The sequence below is a fragment of the Aotus nancymaae genome, unplaced genomic scaffold (assembly GCF_030222135.1).
Source record: "Aotus nancymaae isolate 86718 unplaced genomic scaffold, 86718_ANA_hifiasm-v0.15.2.pri h1tg000020l, whole genome shotgun sequence".
Taxonomy (NCBI): Eukaryota; Metazoa; Chordata; class Mammalia; order Primates; family Aotidae; genus Aotus; species Aotus nancymaae.
The window spans coordinates 42,939,337-42,966,075 of NW_026988432.1; the positions used below are offsets into that span (position 1 = coordinate 42,939,337).

General features: G+C 32.7%; 1 protein-coding gene across 9 annotated transcripts in view; it reads left to right on the forward strand.

Moving 5' to 3' along the window:
• NOL4 (nucleolar protein 4) overlaps positions 1–26,739 on the forward strand; it is a 371,463-nt gene that overhangs the window by 100,484 nt on the left and 244,240 nt on the right. For all 9 annotated transcript variants that reach the window (XM_012447283.2, XM_064379303.1, XM_012447284.2 and 6 more), the window contains 3 exons: positions 6,291–6,402; positions 7,285–7,397; positions 17,718–17,850. In XM_012447283.2, coding sequence (XP_012302706.1) covers positions 6,291–6,402; positions 7,285–7,397; positions 17,718–17,850 — 358 coding nt within the window. The remainder of the gene's footprint in view (positions 1–6,290; positions 6,403–7,284; positions 7,398–17,717; positions 17,851–26,739) is intronic.

Sequence of the window (26,739 nt, forward strand, 5' to 3'; positions counted from 1 at the left end):
TAATCCTATATAGTGTATATATATACACACACACATATATACACACGCATACATATACTATATATACACACATATATATACTATATATAATCCTATATGTGTAGTATATATATATATATACACACAGTATATATGTGTGTGTATATACGTATGTGTATATATGCTATATATATATATATATATATATATAGCATATATATTAAAGACTTAAATATATTAAAGACTTAAATGTGTGTGTGTCTATATATATATATATATAGACACACACACATTTAAGTCTTTAATTCATGTTGAGTTTATTTTTGTATAAAGTGTGCTACAAGGGCCAATTTTATTCTTCCACATTTGGATATCCAGTTTCCCAACACCATTTATTGAAGAGATTATCTCTTCTCCTTGTGTGTTCTTGGTATATTTGTCAGAGATTATTCTTTCTTTTTATAGTTTTCATTGTATAGATCTTTTACCATCTTAGTTAAATTGTTTTTCTATTTTATTTTATTTTTGATGCTATTTTAAATAATATTGTCTTTTTTTGCATAGTTCATTGTTAATGTATAGACATATAGCTAATTTTGTATCTGATTTTTTTATTCTGCAACTTTACTGGATTTGTTTACTAGTTCTTACATTGCTTTGATGGGGTATTTAGGATCTTGTGTCTATAATATCATTTCAATTGTAAACAAAGAAAATTTTATTTATTTCTTTCAAGTTTAGATGGCTTATCTTTTTCTAGCCTTTTATTACTCTGACTAGGACTTCTAGTACCATATTAAATACAAGTGGCAAGAGTGGGCATCCTTGTTCTATTCTTGATTTTAGGAGAAAAGTTTACAGTTTTTCACCACTGATTATGACATTAGCTGTGGGCTTATTATTATATATGGCTTTTATTATATTGAGGTACATTTCTTCTATACATATTTGCTAAGAGTTTTAATCATGAATAAATGCTGAATTTTGTCAAATGCTTTTTCTGAATCTATTGAGATGATCATATTATTTTTATCCTTCATTCTGCCAATGTGGTGAATCTCATTTATTGATTTGTGTATGTTAAAACATCTTGCATCCTGGGGATAAAGTTCACTTTACTATAGGGTATAATTCTTTTAATGTGCTTTTAAATTTTGCTTGCTAGTTTTTGTCGAGTTTTGCATCTATATTAATTCAGAGAAATTGGCTGTAAACTTTTTTGGAGAATTTTTGTCTGACTTTGGTATCAAGGTAATGCTGGCTTCATAGCATGAGCTTGGCAGTGTTCCCTCCTACCCAGTATTTTTTTTTCTTTTTTTTGCGGGGATTGGGGGAAGGAGTTTGAGAAGGATTATTGTTAATTCTTCTTGGAATGTTGGGTAGAATTTACCAGTGATGCCGTCAGGTCCTGGGACTCTCTTTATTGGGAGGTTTTGGATTACTGATTTGATCCTCTACTCACTATTGTTCTGTTCATATTTCCTGCTTTTTATGATTCAGTCTTGGTATGTTGCACATTTCTAGGAATTTATGCATTTATTTTGTGTTATCCAATTTGTTGGCACATGTAATTCTTCATAGTAGTCTCTTATGATTCTTCATATTTCTCTAATATCATTTGTAATGTCTCTTCATTTACTTATAATTTTATTTATTTTATTCCTCTCTGTTTCTTGGTCTAAGTAAAGTTTTGTCAATTTTCTATACCTTTTCAAAAAATAAATAACTGTGTTTAATTGATCTTTTCTATTGTTCTTCTAGTCTCTGCCTTATTTATTTCTGTTCTGATCCTTATTATTTCCTTCTTTCTGTTAACTTTGGACTTCATTCTTTTTCTATTTCTTTGAGGTATAAAGCACAGTTATTTGATATCTTTTTTTCTTATTTTAAAAATTAATTAATTGATATTATTATTTATGTTTTGAGACAGGCTTTCCCTCTGTCACTCATGCTGGAATGCAGTGGCATGATCATAGATCACTGCAGTATTGAACTCCTGGGTTCAAGCTATCCTCAGCCTCCTGAGTAGCTGGGACTACAGGTACATGCCAACATGCCCAACTAATTTTTTTTCACTTTTTACAATTTTGTTTTAGAGACAGAATCTTACTGTGTTACCCAGGCTTGTTTCAAACTCCTAACCCTAAATGATCCTTCCTCTTCAGCTACCAAGTAGCTGGGATTATAGGCATGAGCCACCACACCTGGCTCTTTTTCTTAATGTGGCATTTATTGCTAAACACTTCCCTGTTTGAACTGCTTTTGCTGTATTCCATAAGTTTTGATATGTTGTGTTTTCAGTTTCTTGCACTTAAGATATTTCTTGATTTCCCATTTGATTTATTCTTTGTTCAAGAGTGTGGTTTTTATTTTCACATATTTGTCAAATTTTTAAATTTTTCTCCTATTATGATTTCTAGTTTCATACCAGTATATGCTGTAAAGATACTTCATATGATTTCAGTTTTCTTAAATTTGTTAGGACTTGTTTTGTGGCCTAACACATGATCTATCTGAAGATTCTTCCTGGTTGACTTGAGAAGAATGTGTATTATGCTGCTATTGAGTAATAAGTTTTGTATATGTCCATTAGATTCATTCAGTTTCTAACATTGTTCAAGTCTGCTGTTTCCTTATTCATTTTCTGTCTGAATTATCTATTTACTATTGAAAGTGACATATTGAAGTTTTCTGCTATTAATGTGTTACTGTTTGTTTATCCCCTCAGTTCTATTAACATTGGCTTTATATATTTAGGTGCTCTGATTTCAGATACATATATATTTACTATTGTTATATTTTCGTGATGTATTGACTTCTTTGTCGTTATATAATGACCTTCATTGCCTCCTGTGACAATTTTTAACAAATACTCTATCATGTCTGATGTAAATATAGCCAGCCCTGATCCCTTTTGGTCACCATTTGCATGGAATATATTTTTCTATCCTTTCACTTTCAGCCTATGTGTCCCCTTAAATGTGACACTTTTGTAGGCAGCATGTAGTTGGTTCTTGTTTTTTTTTTAAATCTATTCAGCCACTTTGACTTTTGATTGGATAATTTGATCAATTTATGTTTAAAGTAATTATTGATAGGTAAGGACTTACTATAGCCATTTTGCTAATTGTTTTATGACTATTTCTCAATTTCTTCCTTTCTTGGTCTCTTCCTTTGTGATTTGATCATGTTTTTATAGTTATATGTTTTGATTACTTTTTCTTCATCTTTTGCATATCTACTTACAGTTTTTTAAATTTCTGGTTACCATGGGACTTACACAAGACATCTTATAGTTATAACAAACTATTTTAAGCAGATAACAGCTTAACTTCAACTGCTTCAAATACTTGGTGCTTGGAATGTAATGGTGGGCCTATTGCTGGGGTCCAAAGTGAAGTTGAAGTTGAGTGCTCATTTCACTGTCCTTCAGCCGTGTGGAGAACTTCTTTCTCCAAGTTGTGCTGCATAGGTTTGAGAGACAGTTGACACATGTAATGTGAAATGATCTTTTCTATTTTCTTAGTTGAGTCTTTTCTTATTTCTGTGCTCCACTCAGGTGCTCTAATCACTTACTTGGATTCCTTAGTTGTTGTGAAGATATTTTTGTGCATGGATGGTTATTCAAGTTAATGTTTCTGTAAGGGGATAAATGCTAGAAACTCCTATTTCACCATCTTGGTGACTCCTGAAAATTCCAGAACTCTTAATTTCAAATAGGCCTTGGAGAAAAGATTCTGAATAAGGAAAACATTTTTTTTTTCTCTTTACCTGCATTGCAGGAGAAATAAATATTACTTTTCAGAAATGAGCATGCGATGTGAAAAGGCTGCTTGGAAGATCTTTCTTCCCTGTGCATAGGAGGACTCTGTGGTCTGTGGGCCCCAGTGAATATGAGGTGGGGAAGAAAAGATTCAAGGAGAGTGGAATGCCATGGCAGGTGTCCCTATAAAATGAATTCTAAACACCAAGAAAACTATTCCTAAATAAGTGCTTTTATCTTATATAATATATAGTGATATGCCAAGTACTATGTCAGAGCCACACCAGAAAGAATAGTATGATAAAATACTTGTTAAAAAATCTTTTCTAAGATACTAAGTGGGGCTTTGTATTATTTCATGCGGACATGTATACTTGAGCACAAACATATTTTTGACCGTTACATGTACTATTTTTCAGAGTAAAGCTATAAAACTAATGTGATATGATTAATAATAATTTCAAGAAAAATTGATGTAGGGCTAAATGCTGCTGGACAAGTCATAAGATTGATTCAGGTCAATGATAAATCTATCTAGAAGGGATTTCTACACAATTGCTTTATTAGCATGGGGAAAAGAGCAGATTTCAGAAAGTATCAGGGCCATAGAAGCCAATGGAGTGTCTCTCCAACTCCAGCACTTACCTATCTATCTTTCAATGAAAGCTTTCTCTTTTATAAAGTAGATAAATGATTTAATAGAAATCTAGAAAAACCAATGGAGCCTTTACCTGAAATCCTACTTGTTAATAAATTTACTGGTCATACTCATTAGTTCTAATGGAGAATAACTTGATATGATTTAAATATAAAATATAAGGAAGGAGCATGCATTATAGACTTTTTTTTCTTCTGAGTTATTATAAAATATTTCTTCAGGGAGTAAGAAAATAATGATCTTTAATCAAATAAATAAACCAGGTGAAAGTGTTTGTTCCCTCTGTAAAAATAAAAAAAATAGGATTCAAATTCATATATGCTTCTCTGTGTGTATGTTTATAGAAAAAGAGAATGAATGAGAATATAAATTATATATATATATTTTCTTATTAAATAACATAAATTTTTTCACAAAATAGTTTAGAATTGTTCTAATCATTTTCCTCACACAATCACTGCATAGTCTGAAGTAGTAGTTTTTGAAGTCTGGATATCTTACTCTATCAATATCATATTTAAAAGTAAGAATTCTATATTTCAACCCCTAGGGGTGTTAAATTTTAATAACTTGTATATGGATTATCAATGGCTGATTTTAATTGTAAGCCTGTTTCTCCTCTTCAGTATTCTTATGGCTTCTTTTCCCTTAAAGTCAATAGGATAGGCTAAGTGATACAAACTTATTTTAATATTAAATTAAGAGAAAAATGAGCTTTATAATTTTGGATCTTAGTATATGGGGTTTCCTCAAGGCTATGCTCCTATAGCATGGATAAGCAAAAGTTGACTCCATCACCACTAAGGGGACTAACACACATTTACACTCAATTATACATTTGGTACACATTTTCCCTCATTTTTACTAATTTAAAATACACCAGTGTGTATAAGGGCTATAGATGCACTTAAGAAATCATTTGTGGCATTTATGTCTTATTTGCAACTCATTTATTCCTATTTCTTATCTTATATTTCATGTTAAATATTAGTGCTATGTTGGAAACCTGAAGCCCTGCATCACACTTCTTAGTAGCACTGTCTGAGTCACTGTCAACTTTTATTTAAAGATAGTTAACTATCTATCAGTTTCACTTACGGAATTATTAGATTTGATGAGAGAACTTGGTGTTTGAAATGTTAATATTTATAAAATTACTGCAATGGGAGTATGGATTTCTAACTTGATTCTACATTACGGTTCTGAAAACAAAGCTTTGTATAGGGCACAGAAAAAGCTTGCTCTGACAGTCAATGTGAGCTATTATGGACATATATTTTTAAAAAATTGACATAAAATAAATGAAATGGGTGGCCTAAATGCATTTCCAGTTGTGTCATTTTCTGTGGAAGGGATGATTCACTGCAGTAAATATATACATGAGTTCAATTTGAATTTGTGTTTTATTCTCACTTAAAATATTTTGAAAAGCAACAATGAAAAAATGTTCATTATATAAAACCCAAAGTTTATTGCTCCTATTTGGGGCTAAATTTTTTTTTTTAAGTATGTAAAATTGGATACAAATTTGATTGTGCTAGCAGTAAGTTTAAAAACAATGTTGGCAATGTTTAATTATAAGGAAAATTCACTAGAATATCTATACACTGTGATTATTTTACCTAAAGAAATGCAAAAATATAAACAGATGCCCATCCAGATGTGGCTGATTTTTTTTCTCCACATGGCATTATTGGCTCTTATTAAGAGACATCTAATCAAGTTTGATAGATATTTCTTGAAATGATGCATGGTATGCAGTGCATGCTTTCATTGTGCTTCCTGCCATTATGGAATAATGTGTCTTATTTGGAAATACAATGATCATTTCTGTTAAATCATGTTCAGTCAGCTTATATAATAACACCTATATTTTGTGAATCATTTCAGATTTCAGAGAGCTATGCATTCCTACCAAGAGAAGCGGTGACACGATTTCTAATGAGCTGCTCAGAATGCCAGAAAAGAATGCATTTAAACCCAGATGGAACAGATCATAAAGGTAGCTGCAGTGTCAAATAGTGAGATTTAAAGTAATTTGATTCATAATGGCAATTTATATCTCACATTTTTATAAAAACATGGTAGACTGAAACAGTTCAACAAGTCAGATCATCTCATTTATTCAAGTAGGAGGCAGTGAATTTTGAATATCCACTTACAAAGTAATTCAGTGCCCATTCTTAGAAGAAAGACAGTTTCAGCTGTGGCAAATAACATTTTTCCCTATAATAATGTTTTAATTTTCATGTATTATATATATTTCATGGTATTTTAGATATATTCAGCAAGGAAATTGGTTTCTATCAATGTCTTTTTAAAGCTACTGATTCCTTATTTCTAAAAATTATTAATAATGTGGAGTTTCTTTACTAAAAAGTTTTACATAAAAATTATGATTTGGCTTTACCTCTCATTAAAATTATCTAAATTATTTAGCTAAATATGGCTTTCTCTAAGAGATTATATCAGTCTAAGAGATACATTTGTGCTGGCTGATTCCTATGTCTTGGAAGTTAAATAAAATGGCCAAAAGAAAAAAAATTGAGCAAATGTCATTTGGCATTCAAAAAGTACACATAGAAAGTAAAGCAAAGAAGAAAAATATAAATAATTGTGTTAATCACCACATTAGCTTTATTTATTGTTACTCAGGATGTTTAAAAGGCCCCCTGCATTTAGAAATAATTAATTTATCAGTACTGTTAAACAGTGTCGATAAACCCTTACCAGTTATTTTTTCTACCATCCAGCTATAATACTACCATGCTTTAAGACACTTGGTATCTGGAATCCTATTTCAGTTTGGAGAAATAGATCATTTTCAAATTACAGGTAGAATGCAGTATCACTTTCATTACCCATTAAAAATGTTTTATTACAGATAATGGAAAACCTCCCACTTTGGTGACCAGCATGATTGACTACAATATGCCAATTACCATGGCCTACATGAAGCACATGAAACTGCAGCTGCTAAACTCACAGCAAGATGAGGTAAAATAAAACCATCTACGTTTGTATCACTTACTAATTGGAAAGAAGCTTGATAACCATGACTATCATATTAAGCATGATGACATTTTGAAGACAGTAATTTATTTTTTAATGAATGAATCTCACCACAGTTGCACAGATGGAGAAAGTGAGCAGAAACTCCTAGCCCACAATATAGACTCCTGTCTTAACACCTGTATCTTAGTGTTATGTGGGAATTTGTTTGCTACCAAGAAAACTACATTTTCCTTAGTAGACCATCATTGAGCTGGCCTTCGTAAAGTATTACAAAGCTTAGAAGGGGTAAGTGCACAATAAAGTATCCCAAGTAATGGGGATTCTAAGGACATTTACGTACTAAGACTATTTTGCATGGCAATCAGAAAAGTAGATTTAATGGATATTTCAAGTATAATCATTTCTCCACCATTCAAACCTCATGTAAATTTTAAAGTTATTTTTTAGTTAACTGCTATTCCATATATTATTTATTCACTTCTGTGCATTTCCTAGAGACAATTGATGGTCATTCTCATTTAGAAGTGTTTTGATATTTTAAGTTGTCCTATTTAATTTGTATAGTGAGAATTTAGCAACATGCTGCGTGTATAGACACTAAAAACATATTTGTTATACTTTGTAGGATTCTAGTTAGCTAGCCATTTTGGTTAAAGCTATATCAAAGCAGGGACTAAGTTATATATGTATGGTTTATAGTCTCCAAAACAAATAATAATAGCAGATATACAATAGGTGCTCAGTACATCCTTGTTGACTTGTTAATACTCAATAGATGCATTTGTGTTATTTATATTAGGAACAGGTAGAGGTCATCAGACTAATAACTTATCTCCTTGAAATTTCTCCAAAATAGGAAATGAGGTTAAATGTTTATTTTTCAAATGTAGAATTATTTGTTAAGATATGATTGTAATCTTTTAAAATTACTTGGTTGAACTTATTCATAAAACTCAAATCAAGTTTTTAGTTTTCGTATGTATTTAAGTGGGTTTAATCTCAAAGCTGTATTTATAAAATTGTTTTATTTCAATAGACTTTATTCAGGGTGTGCTTCATACAAAAATTCATATTAATGCAGTGGTAATATCGGATTTTATAATGCCAGATGGCTACATATAAATCATTGAATAAATAGTAATAAAATCATTGGGTTAAATACATCAATGACAATTAAGAAAATACTAATGTTCATCCATCCCTGAGAATGATTAAAAAAACTATTTCCACGATTCATTATATAGTTGAAAATTTTTTTAAATGTCTCATAAACTAGTTAGTGCTGTCAGATTATTTGTAGAAAGCTCATTTAGATGTTGATATGTTTATTTCTAGGCCAAAATGTAAGAAGATCCACTTTGTGCCAACAGTGCAGCCCACATATGCTGATCCCTTCTGGCTTCTAAAAAATCATAAGTATTTTATACAAAAGAAATAGATCCTTTAAAATTTATAACTAGATTAGAAAAATAACTTATCCTTACATTTTGAAAATACTAAATTGGATGTCACACTGCCTTAAAATATTTAGATAAATAACAAGTTAGATTATTTGCAAAATTTTTAGAAAATTATGATTATTGAAAGATGAGAAAGAGGTTAAGTAAAGAAAGTCACATTAAAATGGAATTTAAGTGAAATATTCCTGTGTAATAAATTATATTTAAATTTGAAAAAGCATTAATCCAATTAGTCCAACGAATATTTATTCAGTACTTTCTAGGTATCTGGCACTCCTGAAGAAAATCAGTGAATAAATTGAGAAAAATCTTTATCTTTTGTTGGGGTGAACAGATAATAAAGAAAATAATGGCCATATGTATATAAAAAGAAAATAATGGCCATATGTATACATTACTTCTTTATTAAGAGAAATAAAGGAGACTAGGCATGGAACTCTCTTTAGAACTAGGGATCCCAATTTTAAAGGGCTTTATTAAAATGTATCATTTGAGTAGAAGTGAAGGAAATATATGTATGTATCAGAGGGATAGAGTGAAAGGTTCCTGAGGCAGGTGCATATCTACTAGCTTTAGGAACAGCAAAACAGTCAACATGGTTGGAATAGAATGATCAAGGAAGAGGAAAATAAGAGAGTAGTTTAGAGACATAGTGGAGAGCCAAGTTATATAGATTCTTCTATTTTAAGAACTTTAAAATTTTACTCTGAGTAATATGGAGAGCCATTAGAAAGTTTTGAACAGAGAAGTCATGTGATCTGATCTATATTTTAACACAATAATGTGGTCTGAGAACAGACTGAAGAGGAAAGAAAAGTAGATGCACAGACACCAGTAGAACGTTATTACAGAAATCAGTGTAGGTAAGAGTTAACTCCTTACCTACACTGATTTCTGTAATAAACTCTTTTCCTTCCTGCATGAGTTTGGCCTTTGGATAACTTTTGGAGGTTGCTCTCCCACAAAACTGCTAATGTTGAAATGATAACTGTGTTACTAGGCAACGTTACTATGACAAAAATGATACCAATTTGTAAACTGTATCAGAAGACTAGAACTATCTGGATAGAATCTTTAGATTTCCTTGAGTCGGATGATTTTTGTGATTGGCATGTCCTGTGTGGAGACCTTAAGTTACTGACTGTGGTGTGAATAGAGATTTTGTCTCTTTGGGGGCATGGGACTTCTCTGCCAAGTTCTCAACCTACCCAGTATGATTACTGTTTTCTTATACTTGAGCTATATCACAGGAAGAACTAAAGAAAATATGTCTAATTAACTATGTGAATTGCTACATGACCCCTGCAAAGGCTTCCATGGAAGAGAAACACCTGATGCTGCCCTGCTGGCAAGAGTTTCCTTTGCAACATGCCTCTAGAAGAAGCTGATGCCAAGTGTTTTCAATGGTCGTCTTATGAGTATACATTTTAATTGGATCTAACAATAGCTTCTGAAGGATGTTTCAGGAAAGAAGATAATAGTGGCTTGGATCAAAGAGGTAGTGGTTAAGGTAGTGAAAAGAGGTGAAATTATGAATAGATTTTAAGTTTTGCTGATGGATTTGATGTGAAGCGTGGAAGTCAAGAGGCAGTAATGTCTCCAAGGTTTTTAATCTGAGCAAGTAGGGTAGAATTGGTATTAACTAGTATAAGAAAAACTGTGGATAGAACACATTTGAGATATGATATTAGAAGTTCAATTGTGAGCTCTTCATTTGAAATTCAAGTAGATTTAAGAGGTTTGTTAGAGATTCAAGTAGATTTGTCAGTTAGACAGTTGGCATGCGTAATTAAGAGCAAAGAACTAAGCTAGACATAAGGCCAAGCATCTTCCATTGACAGATACCGTATGAAGCCATGTGACTGAAGGTATTGGCAAGATAGTGAGTGTAGATTGAACAAACAAAGTCCAACAACCTTGATTTAGGAAATTCCAATGTTATGACATCTGGCAGATGAGGAAGAACCAACAGAGGATACTGAGAAAGAGCACCCAGGGTATTAGGAAAAGCCGGAGAGTTTGTGAACTAGAATGAAACTGGAAAAAAAAAGTTTTTCAACATGTCTAGGGTAATGTATTATGTCAAATCAAGTGATAAGTCAATGATACTGAAGTCTGAAAATTAATTTGTATTTAGCCTGATAGAAGTCAATGGTGTTCTTGACAAGAGAAGTTTCTGTGGGGTAGTCGGGATGAAAGCAGTAAAGTCATTGAAGTTTTGCTATGAAGGGGACCAGGAGAAACAGGTAGGAGCTGGAGGGAGCATGGGGACAGGAATTTTTTATTATATACATTTTTCTAAAATCAGAGAAATTGTAGCATATATACATATTATTGGGATTCACGGAGCAGAGGAAAATAGTGATTTAGGGAAGAGGCAGGAAAATTGATGAAGCAATGTCCTTGGCATTAATAGGTAGGATTGCTTGTATGAAATTGGAAAAGTTTGCTTTAGAATGGAGCACAGACAGGAGGGATCAGATAGACGTGGGCAAAAGGAAATTGTGGCTATTATGGAAGTGTTCTGTTTGCTCCTAATTCTTCAGTTAAAAAAAAAAGAAGCAAGAGTGAGGATGTTTGACAAGGTGTTGAAAGTTTGAGAAGAGGAGAGGATGTGAAAAGTAGAAATCTAGACAGCGAAGAGTAAATTGACCAGGAAAATGGACTCTTTTGAGTTTTGAGTAAAGTCATTTAAATAATTGCTCATCTCCATGTCCAGCTATATGGGAGCATGCATAGAACAGAGTAAGGGAAAAACTAGAATTGCTCATATTTTGGGGCTTGTCGAAAGAATAGAAGTGGTGTGTAAGGATATGATTAAAATGACAAACCATGGAATTCTAGCCATGTAAGAAGATAAATGAGGTCATGAGAGAGGTGGGGTAAGAGCAGGGGTGGTCAGTGCAAAATGGTTAGAATCAAGCGGTTATAATTATCAGTGGGATGGAAATTTCATTGGAATACTAGAACACATGGCATACTAGAGCAAATGATAGGGAAAATTTGAGATGTTGTGTGTAGAGAGTGGGATGCTTGAAATCAAGATTTTGGAGGATGTTCAGTTGCTAGTAATGAAATGCAAAGAACATGATTATGAGAGCAAAATGGCTGAAGAAAGGTAGAGGACAAGATCATTAAGGAATAGTTCATGGAAGTGACAGGTCAGGATGTTTCCAGAGATACTGAAATAATCAGGGACTGAAGCATGTGTAGGTTTTTTTGTTTTTTGTTTGTTTGTTTTTATTTTTATTGCGGGGGGTTGGGACAAAGTCTCATTCTGTCATCCAGCCTGGGGCACAGTGGCACGATCTCAGCTCACTGTAAACTTCACCATCCAGGTTCAAGCAATTCTCATGCCTCAGCCTCAGAGTAGCTAGGATTACAGGTGCCCGCCACCATGTCCAACTAATTTTTGTATATTTAGTAGAGAGGGTGTTTCACCATGTTGGCCAGGCTGGTCTCAAACTCCTGACCTCAGGTGATCTACCCACCTCGGCCTCCCAAAGTGCTGGGATTACAGGTGTGAGCCACCACACCCATTCTAAAATAATATTTTTAAACCATTTTCTAAGACTATCTTGTGAAAAATGTTAAAATATGTTCAAATGGTAAAATTCTATTAAATTACTCTTTTTATGTACCCATCAAAGAAAGAATTGATGTGGAGAGAAAAAACACACAGGAAAATTTAGGAAACTGACCACAAATGATTTACTACTTAGAACCACTGACATGTTGTTCCACTTCCATTTTGCAAATGGGCACCAAGTTTTAAGCTGATAAAATTTACCCTAATGATAAAACCGGTAGAGAGAAGATTAGATATTTGAACCCAGGTTTAAATAACATTAGCGCCTAAGGTCTCCCTACTCTGCAACACATCCAATTAAAATTAGTATTAACTATTTGTGTTTATAAGAAACAACGCAATGTAAATAGAGTGCTATGGTGTAGCCCAAATGTCAGAAATGAGATGGTTTTCAGTTTTCTATTGCTATGTACCACCTCTAAAACTTGGTGGCTTAATACAACAGTGATGAATTAATACTTATGATTCTATGGGTTAAGTAGTTAGCCAAGAACCTCTGGGGATTTATTTTGTTACTCCTGGCTGGGATCATTTACTCAGTGACATTCAACTGGTAGCTGGATCTGGCTGGATAGTCCAAGAAAACCTCACTTAAATACCTGGCTCCTTGATGCCCCTTTATGCTCCTTTATGTGACCTCTCACTCTCCCTCCATGTGGCTGCCTGACTTACGCTTCTTCACAGTATGCTGGTCTCAGTGTAGTGAGACTTCTTATCTGGCAGCTTTATTATATGGCAGCTGGCTTCCAAGTGACAGGAAATAGAAGCTCCCTGTTGTTCTGGGACTGACACAGCATTGCTTCCGCCACATTTCTTTTGACCAGAGCAAATAACAAAACCAGCCTAGTTTCAAGGGGAGAAGAAATACTGTTCCTTGATGAGGAGTGGCATGCAAAGGACAGTGGGGAGGGGAAGGGATCCATGGTAGCCATCTTTGAAAATTATCCACTACATTGTCAATAACCATAAAAATAACTCACCCTTCTTTATTAGCCAAAATAAAATTTTAATGAATTAACTTGTTATTTGAGGCTTACCACGTTCAGAAAGATTTTACAAAATACTGTATCCAATATGAGATAATTTGACAGTCTTATAAACTATTGGTGAAGGTTTAAACTGGAACAAACTTTCTGGGGGATAATTTGATGATAATCATTAAAAACTTTGCAAATATATTTCTATTGCTTGACTAGAATTTTATCCTAAGGGATGTGATATATGAAACAATTTATCTATTAAGGTGTTTACTGTATTGCTAGTAGTGAATGACTGAGTATATTTTCAAGATCTCACAATAAAGGATTGTCAGATATGCACTGCCCAATATGGTAGTCACTAGTCACATGGGAATGTTTAAGTTTAACTGAACATTAATTAAAATTAACTAAAACTAAAAATTCAGGTCTTAAGTCATACTAACCACATTTCACGTGTTCAATAGCCACATATGACTAGTATTTACCTTATTGAATAGATAATATTATAGAGCAATTCCATCATTGTACAATGTTTTCTTGAACAGCACTGGACTGGGCACCTAGCCAGCATTAAATAGCTCATTGAACTATATGTTGCAGGACCCTACCCCAAAGATTCTAATGCTAGGTCTGATGTGTGGGACCTGAGGATATGAACTTTTAACAGGACCTACACTCATGCACACTGAAGTTTGAGATGATGAATTTCGTAGAGATGCTGATCATATGAGCTTTAATTTTATTTGAGCACACATCGTTTTAAAAAATGAACAGAAAGAGAAGCTTGGTGGCAGTGGTTTTCAAGCAGTCTTATGGGAAACCCTAAATGTTTGATTGAATAGCATATACATTATTTAGTAAGCAATGGATAAGGCTGCAAATTTATGAAAAGAAAAGTGACATGTTCGGAAATGGGAAGATTAATTTGGCAATAGTTAATAGGCAGGACTGGTGTAGAGAAATTGAAGGTGGATAAGTTAACTGGGAGACTATTATTACATAGTTCAGGAAATGGAAAAATACAATTTTAAACTAATCAAGCAGGACAATAGCAGTGGAAATCAGCAGGTACATGGTAGAGATCCTTTAGAGATAAAATCTGGAACTTGGAAACTAAAATGAAATACGGAGCAGGTTAGGGGGTCTCCATTTCAAGCAACTTCTGAAGATAGAAATAAAAGCTCAATAACAAAGCTTTTGAAAAATAAGTGCCATGTTTAAAAGGGAAAAGACTGAAAAGAAAATTATTTGTTACAGTTAAAGCGTTCTAATATTAAAACATTAAGTTTCAAGGAGGCAGAATTACTAGGGTCGCTGGCCATGACTTCCATGATTTTAGTCATGTAAGAAATAAGCTCACACTGAATAATGTGGAGAGTTTTTTCTGGTTGTCATACAAAATAGATATTCATATAGGAAAGGAATTAGATGAATGGTCTAAAGATAATCATGAATAAAATATTTAATATCATATCAGTCAAGTTTTCTGATTCCTTACTCCTAGAAGTCTTCAGTAGTTTCTTCCCAGTGTAATTAGTATTACCTCTGTGTTGGTAAAAAAAGCACAAGCTTATATTTCATATACCTTTGCTAACTTTTAATAAAAACAATACTGTAATCAATTATTAATTAGAATACAATATATAGAATGAATATGTGCACTTAGTCTCATTAAAGCTCTTTATAAATGCATGACAATTGAATTCTAATAAGGAATAGAATTGTGAAGATAAATTATATTTCATATGTAATGGTGGAGGAAAACATTTAAAATATTCTCAATCATTAAGCCACTTATAATGATATATAATTTGATATGGTATTTTTTAAATTACAAAACTATATAACTATACATTTGATTATGTAAACATTTTAATCTCTTATCTGTATTTATTAAAATGTATGCTGGCAAGAGTGTCATTTAGTGGTGATAAAAAATATATTGATTTTCCATAATATGCTGTAGCTGTTTGTACAACCATTTCATAAAACAGGGACTGTGACCTGGATCTTTATATTTAGCTCTTCTTTAAACATAAACACATACACACACGTACACACACACACACACACACACACACATCCTCATATACATATATTTTACATATTTATATGCATATAAATATTTTACTAGATTACTTATAGTTAGCATTTTTGTGACCTTTGTAACAAACACTTATAAAGACTGTTTATACGTTTATGTAAACATACAGCTACTTTAGTAACACATTTTGTGTTTACCATTATATGTATATATTTTGTTATATAAGTTCATATAGTCTAATAAATGTGCATAACATTATATACTGTAGAATTTATTGTATATTCCATAGAGTATTATTAAACAGTTATATTGTGCTTATCATGTACCTGACGTTGTTCTAGATACCTTAAATATAGTACATGCCCTCACTCCTCATATGACTCTGTGAGATTGGCACTATTTTTATTTCCATTGCATAGATAAAGAAACTGAGGCACAGTAAGTTTAGGTAACTTGCTTAAGGTAGCATATCTAATAAATGGCAGAATGCGGACCTGAATGTAGGAAGTCTAGCTTCTGAGAACATCCTCTAAAATACCATGACATCACAGAAAGTATATATAGTGTTTGTAACACATATTATATCATCTATCAATGTGTGTATATATGTATGCATTTGCATATGATCCACATTAATAACAAGTTCATATTGTTATCATGGATAATGTAAATCCACATTGAAGTCTCTTATTTTTGCTTCTGTGTGTGTGTGTGTGTGTGTGTGTGTGTGTGTATGTATATATGTAATCATGGAGGAAAATATTTAAAATATTCTCAGTTATTAAGCCACTTATGATGATAAATTATATGTGCACACACACACATTAGAACTTAGAATGGAGTAAGCGTAATGTACCGAAAGAGGGGAGTCAACCAAGAGAAGTCTATGTGGCTGATTGTCCAGAGACATAACACAGTGCCATTTCCTTACTAATTTATGAAGAGCTGGTACTACTCAGTGTGCCCAAGCATGACCAAATTTTTGGTAAAGGAAAGACACCACTGCGAAAGACACTGAGCCTGAAATAAGAATCAAAATGCCAATTTATTAGTCTACCAGGATGTTCTTCTCCATTCATCATAGAAACTTCTTTGCTGATACCAAGATGTCATTTATGAAACCAAGGTAATTCTTCCTATTCAAAGATACTGTTTCTTCAAGTCTGGATGACTTCATATGACTCCTGGTTCTGGTATATAATAGCAGGGAAAATGACTTAATTCTCTGTGCCTCAGTTTCTTCATCTATAAATTATTTGCAAATTTGTAGCTGATTAATAGTTATGATAAAATATAAAGAACATGGGCAACATAAATAGCAGCACTACTACTGCTGATTATTATATTAGTGTTAAACATTCAGGTCAAACATTTACAAACTAAAGTCAAGCTAGAGATTTTGATTAAACATTTACATTTTACACAGGTTTCTCAGGCCTTCCTGCCTGTATAAGTATACCATTTGTCCAAAAAATCAGTTCTGCAAAAGGAATTTGCTTCAGTAAAATGGCTGCAATAATATATCCTAGATTTGGTTTCACATTTGAAAAGTTTTTATAAATTGGCCATTCGGCAAACTAGCCTTTGGGTAATTTAGCCATTTTATGAGCTGACTTTTAGTAAACGTTTCATGCACAATTTTACCTAGATCTCCTTTTCATGGTTGCTGTGCAATTTATATTTGCTAGTAAAGAAAGAAAGGGTGTACTAAGTTTACCTTGCTCTCTGTTACATGTGGACTTTGAACCTAATATGTAAATTTGCTATATTAGAATCTATCCTGTTTGCCAATGAAAAATTTTTATAAAGCCCTTTCTTTTTGCATTCTAAGATTTTTCCTTGTCACATTTTTTGGTCATTCAGTTTTTAACCAAAACTTGTATTTTTCTTTATGTTACATTTAATGATTAACTCTTTTAGAAGTTATTTACTATAAAATTCATTCTTTATACAGGCTAATTCCTAAACTATACTGTCTTTAAATATATATATTTTGCCTTTAAAAAGTTGATGTACATTGGGACATATTATTTCACTAGTCTTGAAATTCCTTGAAGGGAGAAATTATTCTATTGTTTGTTATTTTAAACATCTATTAGTTTGTAACATACTTTTCTGAATTCTGTGTAAACTTCCTGGATAAACTCCAATTGACAGAGTAGATAAAATGGTTATTATTTAAATATATTATATTTAAAATGCTTGATGATATTTTAAAACTATTTTCAGGATGAAAGTTCAATAGAAAGTGATGAATTTGACATGAGTGATTCAACACGGATGTCAGCTGTGAACTCTGATCTTAGCTCCAATCTTGAAGAAAGAATGCAAAGTCCCCAGACTCTTCATGGCCAGCAAGATGGTAAGCCTTTCAATTTGACTAAATAAGCAAAACAATACAAAAAAAATGAGTCAGAATGCATTAAAACGACAACTATCTCTTAACTTTTGTGTCAGTTTTAAAAATCTGCCTGTTTCTGTGGGAACTTTTCTCTATGTATTGATATTATATTATCCACTTCACTATTTTTTAATACAAAACTTTGTTCAAAACCAAGGTGTTAGACTGATTTATCAGCAGATATTGGTATAAAATTCAAGTGAATTCATGTTTTGCTTGCTGAACTTAAAATATATGTTATATCAGTACAGTTTGGTTTCGGTGATAATATTTTCTAGCTTTGATTTCTTGGGCCGTCAATATTCTGATGAAGCATTTAAATATGATCAAAATATTAATTTGGATGTTTTTCTTTATGTAAAAGACAGGTTTCAATTAAGAATCACTAGATATTAAAGAAATTTTGCCAGAGCAATATTGCCGAGTAAGACAATATTTTGCTCTGATTTTGAGCTACTTTATTCAGCTGTTAAGAAAAGAAAGATCATGATCTCTTACTCCTGGGTTCATTAAAGATTTCTGAATCATCCTGTTGTTCTTGATACGAAGAAAGCTAGATATGTAGAGAAAGTAGATGTCATAGAAACAGTGTAGGTCTAATATTTTCAGACATCTTTGAAAGCTGTCTTTGTAAGTATAAAATTATGTATATAAGTAAATGTGGCTTATTTCATAATTGCAGATAAAAGGGTTATATATAGAAGGAAATTGGCTGATTTTATTAAAAATTTGTTTATTATTTCTGTATTTAACAGGTTTACATGAACTTTTTGGTTGAATAGTTTTGTACTTGCATTTATAGATACTGAAAAAATCTTGGCTTTCTCTAACACTTGCTATTACAAACTGGTGGCAAAAGATTGCTATATTTCTAGCTGCTATTTGTGTCCTGTTTGTGTTGGCAAGGCTCAAGAAATCCCTAGTTTTAAGCATAAAAAAGTCCAAGAACAGAGGGGCTTTTCTTTTTCTCATTTCAGATGAATCTTAAAACATGCTGGTGTCCTTGTTAGTATGAGTTATAAGAAAATGAGGAATGCATTGATTATCAGTAACTTTAAGATTGTATTTTACTTGCTACGTGCTAAAATAGCTATTGTAGTAGAAATGTCATTTATTTGTAAATATTATAAGAATGAAGTTTTTCTGATTTAAATATAAATTTTCTCTTTTCTTCTAAAACATGAATAGGCATTCCTCAAATTTTGTGTTTTTTTAAATGGCAATTTTCTTAGTAATGCACATCACTCCATTAATTTGCTTATGCCTTTAACTTAGTTATCTCCTCATCATCATTAGTCTATAATTTTAGGGAGTACAGATAACAGAGGGTGTATAGAGAATGTAGAGGGTGTCTCTCATCATGCAAATTCATTGTTTTCTTGACTGGAGTTGCAAGCTGTGGATCTTTGGCTATGCCACAGTTGCTATGATATATATCTATACTGATTTTAATCAAGTGCAGCGGAATAACTCCAAATACTACTTACTCTTAGGAAAAAACACTTTCTCATGATATATTGATGAATGTTTCAAGGATAATCACCTATCTAGTTGTTCCTTCTTTAACCTAGGCCTAACCCTTGTCTTTCGTGTCAGATACTTTTTTTTCACATTTCTTGTTGAGTTTTCTCTTACAATGATCCCTCCTCTTTCTTTTGTATCAGAGGTTTTCCTCACTCTACTGGGTTATTAGAATCTACATACAAACATGATTTGATAAATACCTTTTTCAAAAAGCCTCCATTGATTTTGTCTTTTTCCATTTGTGCTGCTATAATAAAATACCTGAGACTGGGTCATTTATAAAGAATAGACATTTATCTCTCATAGCTCTGGAGTCCAAGATCTAGGTGCCAGTGGGTTCAGTGTCTGGAAGACCTTGTTCGCTGCATTACAATAGTGCCTTATTGCTGAATCCTTCGGAGAGGAGAAACACCATATCCTCTCATAGTGGCAGGATCCAAAGATGGGTAAACTCCTTCTGTCAAACCTTTTTATAATACTATTCATGAGATGAGATTGACACATCCTAAAGGCCACACCTCTTAATCCTGCTATGTTTGGGATTAAGTTTCAACATCAGTTTTGGATGGGACAAAAACATTCAACCATATCATATCCCATTGCACCTCTTCATTCATTTTCCTATTTCTCTGCACCACCCCTGCGAAAGACTTTACAGTGAAACTCTGAAAGAGTTGTCCCATTATTTCCACTCTACTCTTTTTGGCTTATCACAAATAGGCTTTTTTCCTTGCCACCTGACTTCACTTGTTCTTGTGAATATCGCCAGCAGGCTTCTCATTGCTTAATTTATTGGTCAACCCTTAGTCCTCATCTCCCTCAACACTAATGTTTAAAGACAATGCTCCTTTTTTTTTTTCTGGTGTGATTTCTGTCTCATTCATCTCTGTGGTCTCCATTTCCATGTTCTATTTTATAGATGTCAGCATTCAGTCTTCAACTCTGTCTTCCTTACTCTCACTCCCTAGGATACCACATCTAATCATGTTGCTTTCCATACCATCTGTACCTAGATGAATCCCAAATTTACTTCTCCAAGCCCTGACATCTTTCCTGAGCTCAGGACTATCTCCCCTTACCTATTTCCTAATTGTTAATATTCTTCAGAGGACTTATCACTGTATGAAACTGCATTTTTTTCTCACTTATTAACTGTTTCTCTTCTAGAATGCAAATACTATATTAATTAATGAGTCTTCACATGCTTACACTTTTCCTTTCATTGGCTTTATTTGAGCTAGTTCTTACGTGCTCCATCATATAAATTATTAAAATATAACTTTTCACCGTAATTATAAGTCATAACGTAAGTTTTACATATTTATCTTTTCTTCTGTCCTTTCTTCTGACAATGACACTCTCTTAGGTAACCCATATTGACAACCTACTATGTACATATTCACAACATTTTGTCATCAAATACCTAGAATTATATCATTTATGCTATTCTATATCTTGATTTATTCATCTAACATTACCTTTCTTTTAGAGCTTCCTATGTTCTTAGGGGTGTGTGTGTGTATATGTGTGTATCACAGTGAGAAAAAAAAAGCATGGAACCTGCCTTATATGACAACAATTTAAAGGAATATGTATCAAATTCAGCATTGGCACTATTGACACACAACTTTTTGTTGGAGACGGATGTACTCTGCATTGCGTAATGTTTAGCAGCTTCCTGCCCTCTACCTGCAACATGCTTATAGCTCCCCTGCTCCCAACTGTGACAAATAAAAATACCTTCAGATGTTGTAAATGTCCCTTACAGGACAAAATTACCCTAAGTTGAAAACAAATAGTACAGGTAGAGAATAAGGGTCTGCAAGATTCCAGTATGATGGGGATTGAAGAGACACAATGGAGAGACGTTGAGAATTAGGGCTGAACTAAAGTCTAGGAATCAGTGCCCAGTTGACTTTCTGCTATCTCAGAATAGTTCTCTAGTTACACTGTCCAACATAATAGTCACTCTCCACATTGTGGTCATTGAGTACTTGAAATATAGCTAGTGTGACTGAGGAACTATTGTAATTTAATTATTCAAATTTAAATAGCTGCATGTTACTGGTGGCTACTGTGTCAGACAATGTAGATCTAGATCATTGTTTTATTTTGACTGGGCAGTTAAACTCTATTATCTACAGTCATTGGTTTAATGTGTCTGAAGTCTGGAAAAACTGTAGGAGAAACTCCTATTTTAACAGTTGACTGAAACCCCAGTTTAATATTTTGAAAACCTAAACAACACAAATTTTTTAAGTTAAATTATAATGTTCTGTTTTCTTTAATATTAGGGTGATTCACTTAAGATTTTACTTAGAGAAATTAAAGTAGGACATTGTGATTTTTATGAATCCTTTCCATTAGTTATAACAGGCAGGTATAAGAATGTCCTTATTGGGCACCATATAAAATGAAGAGCAAAATAACTTTTTTTTTCAATTTTCATTTCACTAAGGTTATAGAAAATTTGCAAGGTATTCATAAAAAAAGGGAAAAGAGGACTATCAGATGTTCTGGAAATGTATATCCATATATAGATAGATATATATACACTGGGAAAAGGAGAAAAAGAAGAAAAATATTTTCCTCAGGCTAGATAATTAGATAAAGGTCAAGAAGACACAAACCTGAATGAAGAATTTGTAATGAGAAGAATACTTCAAGATTAATGTATAATCTGCTTTTTTTTTTTTTTTGCCTTTTTTAAAGTTCATAATACTTCCTTAACTCAGTAAAAACATAAAGGTAAAAAATACATAGAAACTGAATCTTTGCATAGCAAATATTTTATCCTCATTTTTGGTTTTAAAGAAACTATTTTGAGCTATTTAAATTTTTTTTACAGACCTAAAAGAATGTTTTTAAGTTAAGATCATTTAAAGGTTATATATACAGCTGCTTTACTCATGAAAGCATGAGTAAAAGCACAACACCTTGAAGTTGTTGTGGAATATAAGGAGCTTATTATAAAGCAAGCTTTGCTGTGCAAAGGCTGCAGTTCACAGAATTTCAAAAAGCATCTTGGGGCCTAACAGCTTAAGGCATCCTTCAAATAGTCAGCAATTTGTAAGCGTTCTTCTTGTTCTATCATCCATTTAAATGGATTAGAAACAGAAATTTTGTCACTTGAAATTCTGTGTTTAAATCTCAGATCCTAGAAATTTATGGCAGCATGGATTAGATCAAATTTATGGCAGCATGGATTAGATTTAGATTCCTTCTTTCTAAATCAATTATTTACTTTATTATGAATTTGTACCTTCTAAAACAGCTGATGTTCATTTCTTGTCTGGGGTTATTTTTAAAAAGATATCTGGCAAGAGAAAAGTGTCAGATTTAGAAGCAGACTTCAGTTCAAAATAAGTGTTTCCCTTCATTTTACAGGATACTTTTCTAAGAACCATTTTAATTGCTTTTCTGAGTTAAGACATTAATGTAAACTACTGATATTTTGTAAGGGAATATTTGTGCTTTTTTGAGCACAAATAATTAGAAAGATTATTAGATATTAGCAATAGATATATGTGTTTTTCAATTGAAACAAATTATATGTATTTCTGCATTTTTGAAAAAAATAGTAATACAAAGGAATGTTGTGGCATACCCTTAAATTTTCTGTATGTTAGCTTAATCAGCTATGAAAGTAAAGGATTACAATTTTTAAAAGTATACATTTCTTTTTGCACTTTATTTTCTATGATTTTGGTCATAACATCACAGAATAAATTGCTCTTGGGAGAGCATGGTCAATGTCCCTTTATTATCATATGTCAATTGACTCAATGGAGTAACAGACATTTTTTAACATTTTTTTTTGCAGTGTTTAATACTTCATTGTTCAGTCAATGACTTGTTTATATATTGAAGTCTTTAACAAGCAGTGTAAGCAACGTCTGTGTGCCAAGCAAAGGGATGTGGTAGTATCTAGACACAATAAAAGAGGGAGAAGGACTTGGAAATTAACAGTTCTCTCTCTCCCTCTCTCTCTAGGGTAATGTCACTTTCACCCAGGTTGGAGTGCACTGACACTGGTCATGGCTCACTGTGTGCATGCCTGGCTAATTCTTAAATTGTTTTTGTAGAGATGGGGGTCTTACTATGTTTTTCAGGCTGGTCTCAAACTCTTGGGCTCAAATGATACTACCACCTTAGCCTCCTAAAGTGTTGGAATTGCCAGTGTGAGCCACACTGCCTGGCCAACAGTTCTCTTAAAGAGATATTTGGGAGGTGGAGGCATGAGAATCACTTGAACCAGGGAGTTGGAGGTTGCAGTGAGCCTAGATTATGCCACTACATTCCAGTCTGGGAGACATAGTGAGACTCCATCTCAAAAATAAAAAGAGGTAGTTCATCAGTGTTTACTTCAGCTTATACCAATGACAGATTTAAAAACATATAGAGTCAAGGAAAATTTTCCATTCAAAGATACACTTGATCATTCTATTAGTATTTAGAAATAAAGTTTGTTTGCCAGAATTTGAGAAAATCTCCTCTTATCATAACATTTATATTATAAAAATGTTTTGATATGCTTCAATTAGTCAGACTATGTTTACTAAGCAGGAAAAATTCTGAATTGAAATTTAGGGCTAACTTGCATACAAATATTAAACTAGAGCATAAACATATATATACACACACACATATATATTTATGTAATCTTACACAATTGTGGTTAATTATAACAAACTTTGAAGACCTTTAAGTCTTACTTCACTGTTAAGAATAGGTAATTATTTCTACCATAAATAACAGTTTAGTAAAAATTAAACAATAATTAAAATTATTACATGAAATAATGTTATAAATATATTTGGGTTAATTAAAGGAAAGGCTAATATTCTGCATTGTAATGATTTGAATTGCATACCTTTGCATAAAGTCACATTTTCTATAAAAAATGTTGTGGTTCTCAGGGTCAAAAGATCAGAAGACAGGTTCCAAAACTTAGAAAAGTTTCTTTCTTTGAATATCTTTGGACAAAAATTGAATCTTACTGGTGTTCACTTAGTCCTTGAAGGTCTTCTTAGAGAAAATGACTAGAACTAGTATCCACCTCTAAAATATGGAGTTAGATTTCTACCTGCATGGATTTTTTTTTTCTTTTTTTTTTGAGACGGAGTCTTGCTCTGTCACTTGGACTGGAGTGTAGTGGCACAATTTCAGCTAACTGCAACCTCTACCTCCCAGGTTCAAGCAATTCTCCTGCCTCAGCCTCCCTAGTATGCTGGATTCTAAAGTTGTGCTATTAAGAAATCCATTTAAAATATTTATATATTAAATGTTTCCCCAAGATCCTTTGAGCCTTTTGGCATCCATAGTAAAAATCCTTGCCTCTCACTAAGAAACATATGATACAGAATTAACTGAAAATAGGAAGCATATTCAGGGGCCAGGTAGCCCCTGCTCCAAAAAAAAAAAAAAAAAGACAAGTGTACCATTCAGAGATATAATTCTAAAAGGTAACTCACTTGGATCCTTGGGTATACTTAGGACAAGGGTTAAATGGTGTGATATCCAATATTTCATTATTCTCTCAAAAAATATATATTGAGGACTCCATGTTTGGTTCCCCTTCCACCAACACTCCCTTCGTGGAAGCGGAATTTCTCCTGGATTTGCCCTCTGGAGTCCCCTTCCACATTCTCTTATGGAAGCCTGTCCTCCCCTCCTAAACTCCATTTCTTTCTATTCCTTTCCACTCAGTGTGGAAGCTGCTTTCCTCTCCTGGATTCCTTCTTTCTGGATTATCTCACTCAGTGTGAGAGTTAGCTGTTTCTTTCTCTTTCTTTCTCCTGTTTTTCTCTCTCTCTAAATAAATCACTTTCTACTTTATAGTATAAACACATATAAATTATATATATATATAATTCTAGAATAAGTTGGACGATGGAGTTACAAGCATGAACACTACATATTAGATTGAACCATATGAAATTGTCATACTTCATTGATTTGAACTAATGGTTCAAGCTCTAAAATAGGATATGAAGGATATGGAAACAAGGTGTTTTTGAAATTGAGATGCATTTCTGTTTCAGATAGCAATGATGCTCACATATGTGCATCGTATATATCTTGGCTTTCACACTTGTAAAATTGTTGTAGTCCTCTTTTCAGTGGAAACGTAGATGGGAGTAAGTTAACAAAAAATAGCAATCTGACTGTGAGATAAATAAGTACATAAACCAATGTGATTGTTAGAGTTTCACTTTTTCTTTTATCCTAATTCGGGTTATGTGCTAAACTGGCCCCCTGAAACTCCTACATTGGGAATGTATTTTAAAAATACAGATTCATGGAACCCATCTCAGAAGGGATGACTAAGACAATTGTGTGGGATAAAAGTGTGGGAACCAATGTTCCACACTATGCTTTTGAAGATATTTCTTACTATTCTACCCAGCTGTACAGGAGTGTCAAAATGGCAATAGGTCTAAAGGGGATTAAGTCATGTTGGTGCAGTTCATGCTCAAATGTTTTGACCAGTTACTTCTGAGTTACCTTATGAGTGAGTAATAGAATGTAAGTTCATTCCTAGTATATGTATGTGTTTGTATGTGTTTCAGTTAGCTCTGTTTTCTTAGTCATGACAATTGCCACATATGACAGTTCTTTTATAACTTTGAAAGATGCTCCTTTTCTACTCTGAGAAATTTTACAGTCTGTTTTTACTCTTATGTATATGAACATTGCACACACTGGACTTTAGAACACACACACAAACACACATGAAATACTCTTTTGCAATGCTTTTTTACTGCCTAGTTTATATATGAATAAAATTTTAGTAAAAATATGCTTGTGGCTAAAATTACATTGAATTTGGCTGAATGTTTTATGTAATTATTAAAGCATATAAACTGGCAGTAAAAGTAAGAACTATGTCCTGTTCACCATTTAATTTCATTGGAAAATCTAATAAAACATGTTTTTAATAAAGCAATGTAAAACAGTATGCAGAATAGGAAATTAAATTCAATGGTTAACTTCTTTGTGTTGGTGAATTTTAATTAGAAAAGCTATTAAAATGTTTTTCAGGCTGAACATCAGATTCCCTGGAGAGATTATGTTGTCTTGTGTAAGTCATTTTCTTTCTTGTGCAAGTTTGTTTTCTTTAAGTGTTTATAATTGCTTAGAAAATTTGGCATAGAGCAAAAGTTTTTTAAAGGATGTGGCTACCTTTACACAAATGTAATAAAATATTTGACTTCAAATTTAAATCTGTGCTTAATGGTGTTTTTGTTCTCACTTTTTAATTTGTATACACTTCTGGACTTAAAATACCTAAAAATGATACAATGCTGCTGTTTTTTCTTAATT